Genomic DNA, 16,832 nt, shown 5'->3' on the forward strand with positions numbered 1-16,832 from the left:
AATGGGAGTAATGATACCAGTAGAGTAGGAGAAAAGTGGAAGGATGAGGAGTGGAAGGGGGAACTGATCACAATGATCAACACATAACTCCACCCCAGGGGGATGAACAACAGAAATGTGGGTGAAGGGAGAAATTATTGGTGGAAGACATGGAATTAATAATAATATATAATTTATCAAGGAGTCATGAGGGGGGAAGTTGAGGAAAAAGAAGATACCAAGGTCTCAAATAAAAAGTAAATGTATAGAAATTATGATGGCAACGTTTGTACAAATATGCTTGATACAATTGATGTATGGAATGTTACAAGAGCTGTAAGAGCCCCCAATAAAATGACTTAAAATAAAATAAACAAACAAAAGAAGATGCCATGTTCTACAGCATCTGGAGATTAACCCTTTATCTGATGTATTATTACTGGTTTTTTTCCCCAATCTATGGGTTCTTTATTGGTGCTTTTGATAAACATAATTGATTATGTTTCTCTTCAAATGTAATTTTCAGCATAATATATAATATGACTCTATGATTAAAAATAGTTAATACTAGTCAATTTCAGTTTGTTAGTACCTATGTTGTTAGTACCTATGCTGGCCATTTTTACAAATTGCATTTTATTTTATGATTTCCAATTTTCCTAGATTCATATGTTGTCCAATCTAAGTGCTTAGTATAAATGAATGTTTGAAGTTATTTCTTCTCATTTGCACTGTGCCCAATCAGCAAATAAATACACTGATAATTGCATTCCATCTGAATCATTAAATTGACTTTCAGGAGGCAGACCAGTTCATTTTCAGCACTATATTAATCAATGTTCTGCTGCTATTAATAAGGTTTTCACTACTTTTAAAGAAAGAGATCATCATATCCTCTATTCTAGTCTTAATCTGGAATTTCAGCTGAAACCTGTTGTGGTGAAATGAGAGTACTTGATCTGGATCTTCTAGCCAAAGTCTTTATAGTGCTCACTCAGTAACTGTGTGCAAGCATTCCAATAAATGCAGAGGACTCTAATTTGGGTACTGCTCAGTTTTGCCATTCTAGGTTTTAAATTAAGTCACCTAAGAAGCAGGCCATCAAGAAATTATCATCAAGAAATAAGAGGGAAATGACCATCAAGAACTAGAGCCACTATCAGTGGGTATGAGAGATCCATCACTGAAGTGGCAGAAGCAACATAGATCCCTGAAGTTGCAGTATGGAGACCATGGGACAGAACCGAGAAACAGCGTCCAGACTATGAGACTATAGAGTTTCTGTGAGTTGGCATTGGCTCAATAGCAGTGAGTGTTGAATGTTTAAGAAGCACTTAAAAGGACCATGGCTTGGGTGCACTGTAGACCTAAAAGGGACATCCTTGTTCATCAACACTGTACAGAAAACTTGTGCAGCAGATTTACCCAATGCAAGATGCCCTTTGACTTCTTACTGTCACTTTCATGAGCATTGATGTGGATCAAAGCAAGATTAAATCCTTGACAATTCAATGTTCCCTCTACCATCATTATGTTATCTCTTGATCCTGTAGGGCCAGTGAATTATTTATGTGGCTTGTCTACTCAAAGTCACTAACTCCCACCAAACAACTTTTTTTCTGGCATGGGTCTGGTAAGAAAGGTAAAGGATACTGACAGATTTCCCTCCTGTGAGTAATTGTGAACATAATTCGCTGGAATGTCATCCTGTTACATATGATATGATCCCTCTGTGCAGCAAGAGCAGGGTGTCTCATTACCAGCAAGAGCCAGGTATGGAGCATGTCCTTTGTAGCCCAGTTCCTGCAGAGAGAACCTCCTGAATTCAGAAGACAGCTGTGACATTGCAGGAGCAGCAGTAGACCAGGACATGAAACAGGGTGGTGGACTTCCCAGACCATGAAGCAAGTAAAGCTGAGTGCATTTGGGAACAAAACTGTCTGTGGAGTAGGGTGCCTCTGGGCACTTGTTCAAGGATTAAGAAATGGAAATTAATGCATATTAAATATGTTATAAATTAAAATGATTAAATATACCACTGTTAGTTTAAGCACATGTAGTATGATAACAAATAAAATATACTTAAATATAGTAATATCAAAAGCAAATGTGTTACTATTTGTAGATGCACTTTGCAGGTGTAGATCTTAGTGGATGCTGAAGATTTGCACTCCCAACCAGCTCCTTGATGGCTCTAAGGCTGCTAATCTATGATCATACTCTCCTCCTGTATGTGTCCCTGGTACTTGACCCTAAATATGTGATGTTTGAAAAAAAAAATTTTAACTTCTTTAGCATACAGCAGTCACTAATCAATACTGAAATTTATATAATGTCATGGGAACACCTGGGTATCCCAGCTCCTTTTACGACAATGATTTTTGCAGAAAGTTCTGGAAGCCAAAAACAGTTGGTGTTAGAGACTCTGGGAGCTTATTTAAAGTTTCCAGAGCTCCAGAGATTAAAATTTCAGAGTATCATATTAAATAAATTGTTGTATGCATCATTGTAGTCTTTAAACAATTGAGCTCCCATGTGGTAGAGCTAAAATAAAAAGAATCCTTTCTCTCAATTCTGTTTTCCTGAAAGCAGCTGTGAAGAAAGGCAAATTTATTACATCTTATTGTTCCTTTTTAATCTGTTCTATCCAACGATTACAATTAACTAATTTCTCCTGGGGGTTGAATTATGTTCTTTCTTTTAAAAAAAATCTCTCAGGACCACACATGTTCCTTAAGGAACTGCTGTAATTCTTGCCTCTCTTCAATAAGGCTTAATTTAAAGGTTAGAAATGTCTTCCTATAGTAGGTGTTAATGTTGCAGGACATCTCATTGGCCTTGACCTACAAAATCTCATTGTGACAAAAATAAAATTCATTTTGGTGGAGAAACCCTGTTCTGGGCTGTCAAAGAATAATATTAAAGCCATTATTTAAAATATTCCTGCCATTTCCTATGATTTCATTGTGTTGGTGACACCATTTGTCTGTAAGTTTATTTTGCTGCGGTGGCTTGTGTGTTGCTGGGATGCTGAAAGCTATTCCACTGGCATTTCAAATATCAACTGGGTCACCCAAGTGAACAGCTTTCAGCAGAGCTTCCAGACTAAGAACAGATTACGAAGCAGGAATAGGCTGTTCACTTCTGAAGAGTTGGCCACTGATAAGTATGGATCACATCACAATATTGTCAGTGACTGAAAACCTCATGAATAGAAGCAGAATATAGTCAGAGATCACACCAGAAGCTGAGTGTCTTAACACCCAAATATAACTTATAAAGAGTGGTCTTCTCAGCGATGACCATAATGACATGGGTCTAAGAAATCCTAAGAGCATTTGTGACATTCATTGGATGATAGGACACAAATCAAAATGAGAAGAGACAGCTGCATAAATCTATCAATAGTTGGAATTTGTAAGGTACAAAGTATGAACATAGGAAAATTGGAAGGCATCAAAAATAAAATAGAACACATAAAGATCTATGTCATAGATATTTTCAGTGAATATATCATCTGTCAGTTTGTCGTCCTGTGGCAGCTTGTGTGTTGCTGTGATGGTGAAGATTTGGCTGGTATTTCAAATCCCCGAAGGGTCACCCAACGTGAGCAGGTTTCATGAGAGCTTTAGGGGCATCTATTTGGATCGATAAGCTGAAATGGACTGGTATTTATCATTTTGAATCAGAAAATCATATGGTTTAATATGCTGGGAAAGACACAATAAAAATGATACTGCATTCATCATCAAAAAGTCATTTTTAAAGTCATTTTATTGGGGGCTCATACAACCCTTATCAAAATCTATACATATATCCATTATGTCAAGCACATTTATACATTTGTTGCCACCATCCTTTCCAAAACATTTCTTTCTACTGGAGCCCTTGGTATCAGCTCCTCATTTTTCCCCTCCTTCTCCCACTCTCCCTCCCTCATGAACCCTTGATAATTTGTAAATTATTGTTTTTTCATGTTATTACAAGGACCGATTTCTCCCTTCACCTACTTTTCTGTTATCTGTCCCTCTGGGAGGCGGTTATATGTAGATCATTGTCATCGGTTCCCTCTTTCTTCCTGCCCACCCCACCCCCACCTTCCCCTTACCTTCTTGGTATTGCTACTCTCAATATTGGCCCAGAGGGGTTTATCTGTCCTGGATTCTCTGTGTTTCCAGCTCTTATCTGCACCCTTGTACATGCTCTGGTCTAGGCTGATTTGCAAGGTAGAATTGGGGTCATGATAGTCGGGGAGTAGGAAGTATTAAAGAACTAGAGAAAAGTTGTATGTTTCAATACTGCTATACTGCACACTGATTGGCTCACCTCTTCCTTGTTACCCTTCTATGAGGTGATGTTCAATTGTCTACAGATGAGCTTTAGGTTTCCACTCCCCCCTCATTCACATTGATATGTTTTTCTGTTCTTGTTCTTTGATGCCTGATACCTGATCCCATCGACACCGCATAATCACACAGGCTGGTGTGCTTCTTCCAGATGGGCTTTGTTGCTTCTCAGCTAAATGGCAGCTTGTTTATCTTCAAGCCTTTAAGACTCCAGATGCTATATCTTTTGATAGCCAGGCACCATCAGCTTTCTTCACCACATTTGTTTATGTACTCATTTTGTCTCCTGAGGTCACGTAGGGAAGCTGAGCATAACGGAATGCTAGGTTATTAGAACAAAATGTTCTTGCTTAAGGGAGTACTTCTGTAGATGTCCAATGTCTATCTGATACCTAAATATTAAATCTATAAATATATATACATAGATCTATTTCCCTATCGTTTTATATAAATATATTTACCTGTGTACATGCATGTATTCAGACCTCTATAAATGTCCTTTGCCTCCTAGTTCTATCCTCTATTTCCTTTTACTTTCCTCTTGTCCCACTATCATGTTCCACTTTCATTCAGGTTTCAGTAATTCCTCTTGGTTAAACTGCCCTTGAAAAAGCGCTACCAGGCATCTTACACCTTCCTCACCATCGATTTTAGATCACTTGTTGTTTCCTTGTCCATGGGTTTGTTAACACTCACTTCCTCTCCCCCACCTCCCCCTCTCCCTTTCCCGCTGGAACCGCTGGTCTCATTGGTTTCTTCTACAGATTGTTTACCCCGCCTATCTTATCTAGATAGACACGTGGAGACAGTAATGAGCGCACGCACGCGCACACACACAAAAGATAGAGCAAAACAACAAAAGAAAACAAAATTAAAACAACAATAACAGCAAAAAGAAGAGCCTATAAATAGTTCAAGGTCTGTTTGTTGAACTTTAGGAGTGTTTTCTGGCGGAGTCTGATGGGGTGCCACACCCTGTGCCCAAAGTCTGTCTTTGTTATTCCCCGGTGACTGCATTGCTTTGCTCCCCTCGCTGCTCCATGGCATGCACACCCTTAGCGTTTCACCCTGGATGGGTAGGGTCAGATCAGTCACAATTCCCACACTGTGCCTCCAGTGTTATCCCTGGAAGCGCTATGGGTCAGTGAAGGACTTGTGTCTTGTGGTGGAGCCGGCCCTATGGTCCTCTCTGTGCATTGGCTGCTCTTAGGTGAATATCATCCTTGGGGCTTGATGGGCCAGAATGTGCTCCATTCTTCCTTCTTCATTTGCTCCCGTGTGTTCTTAACAGAAGTGCCTCCTCCCCCTGAATGGTAGCTTCAGTGCTGTCCTCTGAAGTGAATTCTTCTGGGGGAAGGGTGGGTATCCACGTAGTTGGGATTGGGGCCGTCCCCTTAGAGCTCTCTATTGGTTCCCTGCTTCAAGCCAGTATGTTGCATTCAAGCCTAGTTGCACCAAGTTGAAGTCTGCTCGCTGGCGCTCTCTCTCTCTCTCTCTCTCTCTCTCTCTCTCTCTCTCTCTCTCTCCCCTCCCTGTGGAGATAAGAACAAAACCCTCCCCTTGGGTGGTTTAGTGCCCTGTTCCCCTGCTACCCATGTCTTTTTTTCTTTTCTTTTCCCCTTCTTTCTAGTTGGCTACCATATGTATCCCTGGATTTGGGTCTGGCCCCTGCCATACTGCCTGGACCCCACCCAAGAAATGTGTGTAGACAGTAGCTTTTTCCCTATGCCCCCCAAAAGACATTTTATGACATATGTTGAAGTAAAATGAGGTCTGTGATATGATAATGTTCACACACATACTAGGAAATCCAATCAATAAACCTATTACTCAAACCTATGCATTGACTGCTATACCAAGTGATGCATATAATGAAGAATTCCACAAATGTTTTCAGTCTGAAATTGATCAAATATGTACTCAAAATGCATGGGTAATTATTGGCAACTAGAATGCAAAAGTTGAAAAAAAGTAGATGGATCAGTAGATGGAAAATATGGTCTTGGTGATAGATATTGTGCTGGAGAGCACATGATAGAACTTTGTAATTATTGGACCTTTTCGTATCAAATACCTTTTCCCCCTCAACAACACAAAAGGAGAATATACATGGGGAGGTCTCCAGATGGAATATACATAAAACAAATTGATTATGCCTGTGGGAAGAGAAAACCTGGCCAGTCACTGCTTATGAAACAGTCTATCAATTGCTCATATGTAAATTCAAGTCAAAATTAAAGCAAGTTCAAATGAGCCAAATTATCACCCTGAGTATAACCTCACCTGCTTCAGAGAACATCTCAAGAACAGATTCAATGCATCAAACACTAATGACAGAAGACCTGATGAACTGTAGTAGGACATCAAGAAGGTAATTTATGAAGAAAATGAAAGATCATTTACAAGACGGGAGTGAAAGAAAAGATCAAAGTATATATCAGAAGAGACTCTGACATTTGCTCTTCATCATAGAGGAGCTAAGGAAGATGGAAGAAATGATGAAGTCAAGATAGATGAAGAGAAATTTTTGAATGGCAACTTGAGGAGACAAAGTAAAGTATTACAGTGAAATATGCAAAAAGCTAGAATTAGAAAACCAAAAAGAAGAATGGACTCAGCATATCTTAAACTGAAAGAACTGTAGAAAGAAATCCAAGCCTCAAGCTGCAATATTGAAAAATTCTATAGGCAAAATATTGAAAGATGCAGAAAGCACCAGGAGATCATGGAAAGGCAGCATAAAGTGACTGTACCAACAAGAACTACTCAGTATTCAACCATTTCATAAAGTGGCATATGAGCAAGGACCAATGACACTGAAAGAAGTCCAAGCTGCAATGAAAGTTTTAGACGAATCCAAGGTTTCAAGAATTGATGAAACCAATTGAAATATTTCAAAAAGCTGAAAAAGCCCCAAAAGCACTCACTCATCCATGCCAGGAAATTTACAAGATAACTTCTGGTCTGCCTGACTGGAAGAGATACATGCTTGTATCCATTCCAAAGAAAGGTCACTCAACAGAATGCTCAAATGATAGAACAATATCATTACTATCACATGAAAGTACAAGTTTGGTGAAGATCATTCAACAATTGTTGCAGGAGTATGTACATTGACCGGGAGCTGCCAGAGGTTCAGACTGGATTCCAAAGAGGACATGGAACAAGGGATATCAGTACTGAAGACATATGGATTAAGGTTAAAGGCAGAGAATACCATAAAAGTGTTCACTTGTGTTTAATTGATAATGCCAAGGAGACAGACTGTGTGGATCATAACAGACTATGGATAATCTTGAGAATGGGAAATCCAGAACACTTAATTGTGCTCATGTGTAACGTTTACATGGATCAAGAATAATTTATGGGAACAGATCAAGGGAATACTGCATGGTTTAAAATCAGGAAAGATTTAAAATATGTTGTATCCTCTTACATATTTATTAAATTTGTTTGCTGAGAAAATCATCAGAGAAACTGGATTATATGAAGAAGAATGTGTCATCAGGGTATAAGGAAGGTTTATTTTTTATTTTTATATTAATTTAGATTTAATAAATATATGATTTTATAGTGCAGTCACATCAAGTATAATTGTACACTTGGTACCGCATGCCTAATCTCTTAGTAAACTTTTTCTTTATGGGCTTGGCTAGCTATTCAGAGTTGATTGTTGAGTTTCTGGGGGACTTCTCCCATTCCCCTAAACTTCTGGCCTATCAAGAGTGAGGTTTTAAAACTTGGACTGTGGTGCCAATTACATAACTAAGAAAATTTACAATAAAGGGCCAATTTCATGGTACATAAAATGCTAAAACCAAAGTATTAAAAATTCTTAGTAGAATTACTCAAGGAAATAGAAAATATTTACCTTTTTGTCTCCAAACAATTTTAATACCATTTAATTGACATATCATACAATTCATAGTTTAATCACTCAAGGAGAGTTGTACAATCACCACTACAGTCACTTTTAGAACGTTTTCTCCATTCTTGTACCAGTTATTAACTCCCGGTTTCCCCCCAACCTCCTCCATCATAACCACGAGAACCCATTAATTCAGTTACTGTCTCTATTTACTTATCCTGGATTGAATATATAGAAAAACATCATTAAAAAGAAAAGAAAACAAATAAAAACAACATAAGATAACTAACAAGAATAACAAAGTAACACATAAAAAACCCTCAATAAAAATGAAAGCAGAAAATATTAGAAATTAGGAAAAACATTAAATGGGTCATAAGGAAGATCAAGTGATAAGGTGATAAATTTTCTAGCTTCATCTGCAAGAATGCCCTTTGCAATGCATTCTGCGTGTTAGCCAGGCTATTCACATGCCTGGTACATGGTCAGAGGGAATTCGCCAGGGGCCTAATCCACTGGTGCTTTCCCTTCATTTTTTCTTTTCACACAGAAAGAGCTTTAAAGTAGGTCAAAAAAGAGATCAAATGACATTACAGCAAAATTATATTGACTTTATGATGCTCTCTGTCTGATAGTACGTCTATTTACATTCCTCCACTATGATTCTGGGGGATTCACCTGAGGTTAAATCCAATTGTGACCCTGCAAAATGAATTTTGGGTTTCCACTATCACCCATCACATTCATCACACCAGATATCAAGAATTTAAACTCTGATGTCATTCCCTCCTCTAGATTTGGATTCTATTGTTTACAGTCCTTGAATGGTGGCATGTTTCTTCCATATGGGCTTCTTAAACAACAGCATCTCCTACATGTTCATATGATTATGTTTACCATTCTGAGTTGAAATCTTTATCTTGTTTTATCAGACCTCTTTGGTGGTCCCTTCAATTTTGTAGAACAGCATTAGTGTTTGAGAAACTATCCTCTGGAATAATCACGTCAGCTCTTGACATGCTAAACGGTTCAACCCTAAGGTTGGGCCTTAGGAATGTTATTTTAAAAGCTGATCAAAGAAAGAACTTTATGGACAGCATATAAGACAGAAGAGTCATAAAAGGTACTGAGGAAATGTTACAATGACTAATAGGGGAAAAAATTACAGTTGCTTCAGACATGGAAAAAAAGATGCACATGTATTGTGGAAAAGAAATTAACTCCGATATTTAAATTCTTGTCACTTGACTTTGAGGACCTCATTAAACCCTGAGAGCAGTGGTCATCGTGGGCCCAACACTGCTCTACTGAGCAACCTTTTGAGGGCTCCCTTCACATCCTTGTTCCTTAGGCTGTAGATGAAGGGGTTCAGCATGGGGGTGACCACAGTGTACATGACTGAGGCAATGGAGCTTCTCTGGGAAGAACGAGTCACAGCAGAGCTCAGGTAGACCCCAAGGCCTGTCCCATAGAACAAGGAGACCACAGAGAGATGAGACCCACAGGTGGAAAAGGCCTTATACTTGCCCCCAGCAGAGGACATTCTCATTAGGGAAGAGACAATCTGAGAGTAAGAGAAGAGGATCCCAATTAGGGGAAACACACCCAGCAGGGCAGTGGCCAAGTACAAGAAGATGTTATTGATGAGGGCATCAGAGCAGGCCACTCTGATCATCTGAGCCAGTTCACAGAAGAAATGTGGGATTTCAGTCCCTGTACAGAAGTTTAGTCGCGTCATCAGTACAATGTGGAGCAAGGAGACCCAGAAGATAATGACCCAAGACATCAGAACCAGTACACCACAGAGCTTGGGGTTCATGATGACCGTGTAGTGCAAGGGGTGACAGATGGCCACAAACCTGTCATATGCCATGACAGTCAGGAGAAAATTGTCCAGTCCAGCAAAGATCATGAAAAAATACACCTGGGTGAGACACCCTAGGTAGGAAATGTCTTTTCTCTGTGTCTGGATGTTCACCAACATCTTCGGGATCGTCGTGGTGATGAAACAGATGTCAACAAAGGACAAATTTGAGAGAAAGAAGTACATGGGGCTGTGGAGGTACGGATCAGCGCTAACAGCCAGGATGATGAGAAGGTTCCCAAGCACAGTGACCAGGTACATAGACAAGAAGCCTCCAAAGAACAGAGGCTGAAGTTCAGGATCCTCAGAGAGACCCAGCAGGAGGAATTCTGAAATTTTTGTTTGGTTTTCTGCGTCCATGTGGCTGGTGTATTTCCTGCAACAGATAGCAGAAAGCAGTGTTCAATGAATGGCCAACTGGCATCACAGTTGGTCATCAGTCTGGCAAAACCACCTGCATTTTATCCTTAGAGTGACAGGGAGTATCTCAGTCTAAGAATCTCATTTCCATATAAAATATGTATATTTATTCAGACCCACTAATTTAGCAGAAATCGATTTTTCTAGCTTCTATTCACTGGTTCTAATCCTAATTCACTTATGCACATAGATTTACTTCTTTTATATGAACTTTCTAAGTTAATTGGAAATATGTCATGTGAACCTCCAAATATTCTCTTGACTAGCAACAATTTTGTCAAATTCTCCTTCATTCAGATTGCTAGCTGTTTGTTATCAATTAAACTCAGCAATTTGAAAACCCACATTTTAAATGTGATCTGGCACTTCCTACTGATGTAACAGTCAACTCTATGTTCTTCAAAAATATATCTGTTCATTACTTTTATCATCTTTGTGTAATTTATTAATACATGGTGTATAGGAGGTTCTCAATTAAGATCCATTGTGCTGCTAACTACAAGGTCAGCAATTCAAAACCACCAGCTATTCAATGGGAACAAAGATGAGACTTTCTACTCCCATAAAGAGTCACAGACTTTGAAACACACACAGACTTTGAAACACACTGGGGACAGTTTTACTGTTTGCAGGGTCACTGTGTGTCAGAATCCAGTCAATGGCTGTGAGTTTGATTGTATTTATTTATTTATATCATTAGGGTATTTTTATGTTTAATTTATGTTTTTGTGTTTAATTTTATGTTTAGATGCTTAATTTTCATTAACTACAAAAGTGTGTTTGATTGATAATGGCTAGAAGATAATTTTGACATTACCAATTATCTATGCATGCGACCCAAGGCAATTACTTAATTTCTCTTTGCTGCAGATCTCACCTGTCCACTGGGAGAAGTGATTTTACCTCCATAAGGAGAAGGCACAGTGATTCAAATGGATGCTTGCACGCACCTTTTCTAGTGTGTTGCCTGTGGCATACAAGAGACACTTGATAGCTGTGAGAGTCTGTTCTTGTCATCACAATAAAAGTGCCTGCCGTATCTATCCCTTATCCATATTCCTTCGACTAGGGTAGCCATCAAGGATGGAACTGTGATGGCAAGCACATCATGTCTGTTACCTCTTTGGACCTCCATGCAGTCAATCTAATCAGTGAAGATCCCTATGGATTCCTCTTCCCGGGACCACCTGCCAGACGGATTCTTCCCACACAAGAACAGGGCATTTAGACTATGTGGATAAAAGGAGGAAACAAAAGCACACACGCATTAACATCAAATATAAGTTGTGAAGGAGTGTTTGTTATGTGCACAGGTCTTTGTTTGGGGATATGCTCTCTTGGTACTGTTGGTGTCATCCGGTGTCCTTGGTGGACTCTGTGCCCAACAGAATGAAACAGTGTCTGCTCCTGAGCCCTCCTTGCCATTCTTGTGATGTTTGAGTCCATTGTTGCAGCCACTCTGTCGATACATCTTGTTGAGCATCTCCCTCTTTTTTGTTGCCCCCTCTTTTACCAAGCATAATGGATCCATATTAGTGAAATAATTTCAAAGTATATGGTGGATAGATTCGATTAAAATAGTACAGGCTTCTACAGAAAACCCGTGGCTAAAATTCCAGTCAAACTTAGTAGGGGAAGAGAAATGCTTGCATTAGTAAAAGAAAATTCATGTTGTCCATTCACAAAGAAGCATAATTTAAAAAGGAAATAATATATTATTAAAGATATATACTTTAGTCTTAAGATGTCAGTAAAAAGACTGTTCTGAAATAAGATGATTTTAACTGAGGGTGTAAGTAGGGTTGATGGTTAGACAAAAGAAAGTAAGAGAGGACCAACACAATAGACTGATGGAATAGAAGGCTTGGGTGTCCCATGTGGCACTGGGCTAAGTTGGGGAAACGATTTACGAAGCCAGTGAGATGGAGAGCAGAGAATGATGGTTAGGAAGAGCAGAGCTTGGGAGGCTCACAAACAGAACACACGATACAATTTCTTGATTTGCTTCTCCTGGAGGCAATTATATGTTTATTTGTGAGTCAGAGATTTAGGCTTTGTTTGGCCACAATTTCCTGAACCTAATATAGAATGACTTGTAAAACCTCAACCAACAGGAACATCTACATGAAAACACAAAAATATTTGCGTTAGATTCATAAATAAGTCAAAGGAATTTTATGTCCCCTTAAGCAGTCTACTGAATGCTTAAGACGAGAAAGGAAATGGGTCTAAGAACTCAAGTTGCCAAAGTAATTATGATATATTAGATGTTGTGCAATCTAAGCAGAAGTAGCATAAAATATAATTTTTAGGAGCTAGCAATATTTCTCAACACTTTTCTATGAGTTCATCATACTCGGATAGCTTGTTTATTGCCATGCTGGAAGCTTTGTAAACGGCATTTTAAGTATCAGCTGGGTCATTCATGGTGAATAGGATGCATCATGCTTGGTAAAGGGGAAGGGCAGTGAGCAAAGCGAAGGACCTCAGTGAGATGATTGACATGATGGCTGCAACCATGGGCTCAAACATGTCAAGGATTGTGAGGCTGGCACTGGACCAAGAGGCTGTTATTCTGTTGTACATAGCACCAACATGAGTTGGAGCCAATGTGATGATGCTTAATGGAAACACAACAATAACATCACTAAGTCAGCTGGATATAAGAGGAATATTTAGAAAACAGCACCCTTTCAAATGCAGTCAGAATTGTTGGGTGCATCAATGGGTTCAGGTGTAGCAGGGATGGTGAGGATGTTGTAGGATCATGGAGTGGTTCATTCGACTATGCGTAGGGTGGCTATATGCCTGAACCAGCCCCATGGCACCTAACATTACTACATGCTACACTACAAACAAACAACCAAAAGTAAACAGCAATCTGCAATTTATAGAAGAAAGTGGACTGGTGATATTTGGTGAGAGATGAGATAACATAAGTTAAATATATTGAATTAGATTCCTCCAGTAAATACTGGTAACCCATTTAAGAAAGTTCTCAGATAGAGAGCCTAGTTTCAAGAAAGCTGATAGATAGATAGATAGATAGATAGATAGATAGATAGATAGATAGATAGATAGATAGATAGATAGATAGATACACTTAGTTGGCTGCTGTAGAATATGAAGTGTCTTCCAAATATCGACAATGTACCTTCCTAGCCAAATCTAAAAGTTCAACACTGCTTACCAGAGAGATGAGGCATGTGCACCCTCTTCCTCTGACACTATCACTGGAACTCTTGGTCTTTCTGAAAATCTGTTGAGGGAAGCCCAATTCAGTTTTCAGCTAGGTGTGGAACAATTATTTACAGGGAGAAGGACAATACGGACATTTTTATAGTTTTCAGAGTCTCATGGGTTGAATCTCAGAGCATCTCATTAAGTAAATTGTTCTATTGTTCTTTGAGAGTCTAAACAATTCAACTCCCTTGGGTCTACAGAAGGAAAAAGTGGGAATTTTCTGACCAACAGAGTGAGAATGAGTTATTGCCTTAAAATAACAAGAATTTCCCTAATGAACGTTTCACTTCAGCAAGAAATCAGACCTACATTTATCGACCTGAACATAGTCAAAATAATCAGGAGTAGCAATGTTGATTTTTGGTAAAAATAGATATGAAAGTAAAACACAACCTGTCTTACAAATAAGGTCATTATATAAAATATAGTCACAATTTAACAAGAAGGCGTAACTATGATAAACATCTACTCACCGAATGAAAGACCTTCAAAATACATTCATCAAACTCTTATAGAATTTAAGAGACAGATTGAAAACATATACAAATATTAGGAGAATTCACTATGCACCCCTTAAGAAAAGACTAATTCACAGGAGAGAATATCAACAACAATACAGAAGAATTAACATAGTTAATCAACTTGATTTCGCAGATGTACACAGAACACTATATATCTACATTTATATCCACAACACATTACACATTTTTCCAGTGTCCAAGGAACACACACTTGGATAGATCATATGATACACTACACAGCAAGCACCAAAACATTTAATAACATCAAGAGACAAGTCATCTTTTGAGATCACAATGTTCAACAATTAGAAATCAGTAACAGGTAAATTAAGCAAAAAAATGACACGGAATTTAAACAACACTGCTTAAAAACACAGGGTAACGTAATAAATTAAGAGTGTGATTTTTTTTAATTCCTTGAAAGAAATGAGAATAAAAGTACAACACACAAAAAGTTTTATGACATAGCAAAAGCAGTCCTCAGCAGTCAAATTACAGCAAGAAGTGAACATTCCAAAAAATAAGAAAATATCCATAACAACACATTAACCCACCACCCACAACACTTAGACGGCAATCAGTAAATAAACCCATAGCTTGAGAAGTTGGGTCTTAGAAAAATGAACAAAATTGAAGAGTCACTGGCAAGTGGAACAAAGGTAAAGAAGGAGATAAAACAAATATTATGAATAAGAAATGAAACAGACAACATGACAACAGAAGCAACTAAATAAGAATAGATTCTTATACAATATTATGAAAGATTCTACTCCCTCAAAATTCAAAAACCTAGAAGAAATGGAAAAAATTTAGTAGCACACCAAATATATATAACATTTATCAGAGAAAGAGATTAGGTAATTTAAAAACTACTATAGTGAGGATATTTGACTGTGCAGGACATTAAAAACAAAAGCCTATGGACAGCTTTGAGAAGAATGGAAATTCCAGAATACTTAAATTATGCTCATGCTAAACCTGGCTCTGGGTCAAGATGCTGCTGGGAAACAGAACAAGGGAACACTGCACATTTAAAATCCATCAAGGTGTGCATTAGGGTTGCATTCTCTCATACTTATTCAATGTGTATGCTGCCAAATCATCAGAGAAGCTGGGTTATCTGAAGAAGATTGTAGCATCAGGATTGAAGGAAGGCTTATTAACAACCTGCATTATGTAGTTGGCCCAAATGTGCTTGCTGGAAGTGAGGAGGGCTTGAAGCACTTCTCAATGAAGATCAAGTATTGCAGTCTTCAGTGTGGATTACAACTCCATGTAGAGAAAATAAAATTCTTCACAAATGGACCGATAGGTAACATCGTGGTGAATAGAGAAAAGACTGAAGTGCCAGGGGCTTTGTCTTGGTTGGATCCACAGTCAATGCTCATGGAAGCAGCAGCCAAGAGATCAAAGGACGAGCTTCATTTGGAAAAGCTGCTGCACAAGACCTCTTGAGTACTGAAAAGCGGGGATATTACCTTGAAGACTGAGGTGCACCTGACCCAAGCAATAGTGTTTTCAATTGCTTCATATGCACGGGAAAGCAGGATATTGAATAAGGAAGACCAAAAGAGAATTGACTGATGCATTTGAATTATAGTGCTGAAAATTCATATTTGAAATACTATGGATTCCCAAAGAAGCAATAAATCTGTCTTGGAAGATATATAGCCAGAATGTTCCTTAGAGGCAAGGATGATGAGACTTCATCTCACATACTTTAAGCATAGTGTCAGGAGAGCCCAGTGCCTGGAGAAGGATATCATGCGGGTAAAGCAGAGGGCCAGTGAAAGAGAGGAAGACCTTTGACAAGATGGGCTGATACAGTGGCTGCAATGACAGGCACAGTCATAGGGACAATTGTGGGACCGGTGCAGGGCCTGGTGGTGGTTTGTTCTGTTGTACGTACAGTCTTGATGAGTCCTAGCTGATCCAATGGCACCCAACAACAACAAAGTGAGTAAAGGGAACTTGAGGGAAAAAAAGAAATAATTGAAAAGGTTAATAATTCCAAAGGGAGTCATCATATACATATAATGAATACACAGAAAGTTATGACTGCTTAATTGATGAGCTTTCTCATACATGGATAGAGCCACAGCAGTGAAATGGTTAAGCAGAGGAGAGCTGTTCAAAACCACAGCCTGTTCTTTGGGGGGAAATAAGGTGGAGCACTGCTGCTCTAAAGGTCACAGCTTGGAAGCTCTATGAGACAGCTGGACTCTGTTTTGTAGGGCTGCTATGAGTTAGAATAGACTTGATGAGAAGTGGTTGGGTTTGGGTTAGGGTGCACTGTAAATCCCTGGCAGTTATAGCGTTCTATAGCCTCAACAGGTAGAATAACCAGGTCCAGAAAGCAAGGGATTAAGTCAAAGTGGCCCAAGTTAACATCATTCCTAATAATCCACTCTGAGAGAACTGCTTCAAGTGTCCACAGCTCTCTGAGTTTAAATGTAGATATCTTATGTTCGGACTGGAACGATCTTTCACTTCACAGTTTAAAATGTAATAGAATCCTCATCAACACTCATATTTTCTCTTTATCTGGATTACTATTGCTGTTAAAGACATGCTCATGAAAGTCAAGTTGT

General features: G+C 38.7%; 1 protein-coding gene across 1 annotated transcript; it reads right to left on the minus strand.

Annotated features, from left to right (window-relative positions):
• Positions 1-9,475: 9,475 nt before the first annotated feature.
• Positions 9,476-10,481, minus strand: LOC142431416 (olfactory receptor 7D4-like). The gene has a single exon (XM_075536338.1). The coding sequence runs from the start codon at positions 10,415-10,417 to the stop codon at positions 9,476-9,478; it is 942 nt and encodes a 313-aa protein (XP_075392453.1). The 5' UTR covers positions 10,418-10,481.
• Positions 10,482-16,832: the final 6,351 nt, after the last annotated feature.

Source organism: Tenrec ecaudatus, chromosome 1 (assembly GCF_050624435.1).
Source record: "Tenrec ecaudatus isolate mTenEca1 chromosome 1, mTenEca1.hap1, whole genome shotgun sequence".
In the NCBI taxonomy this organism is placed as follows: domain Eukaryota; kingdom Metazoa; phylum Chordata; class Mammalia; order Afrosoricida; family Tenrecidae; genus Tenrec; species Tenrec ecaudatus.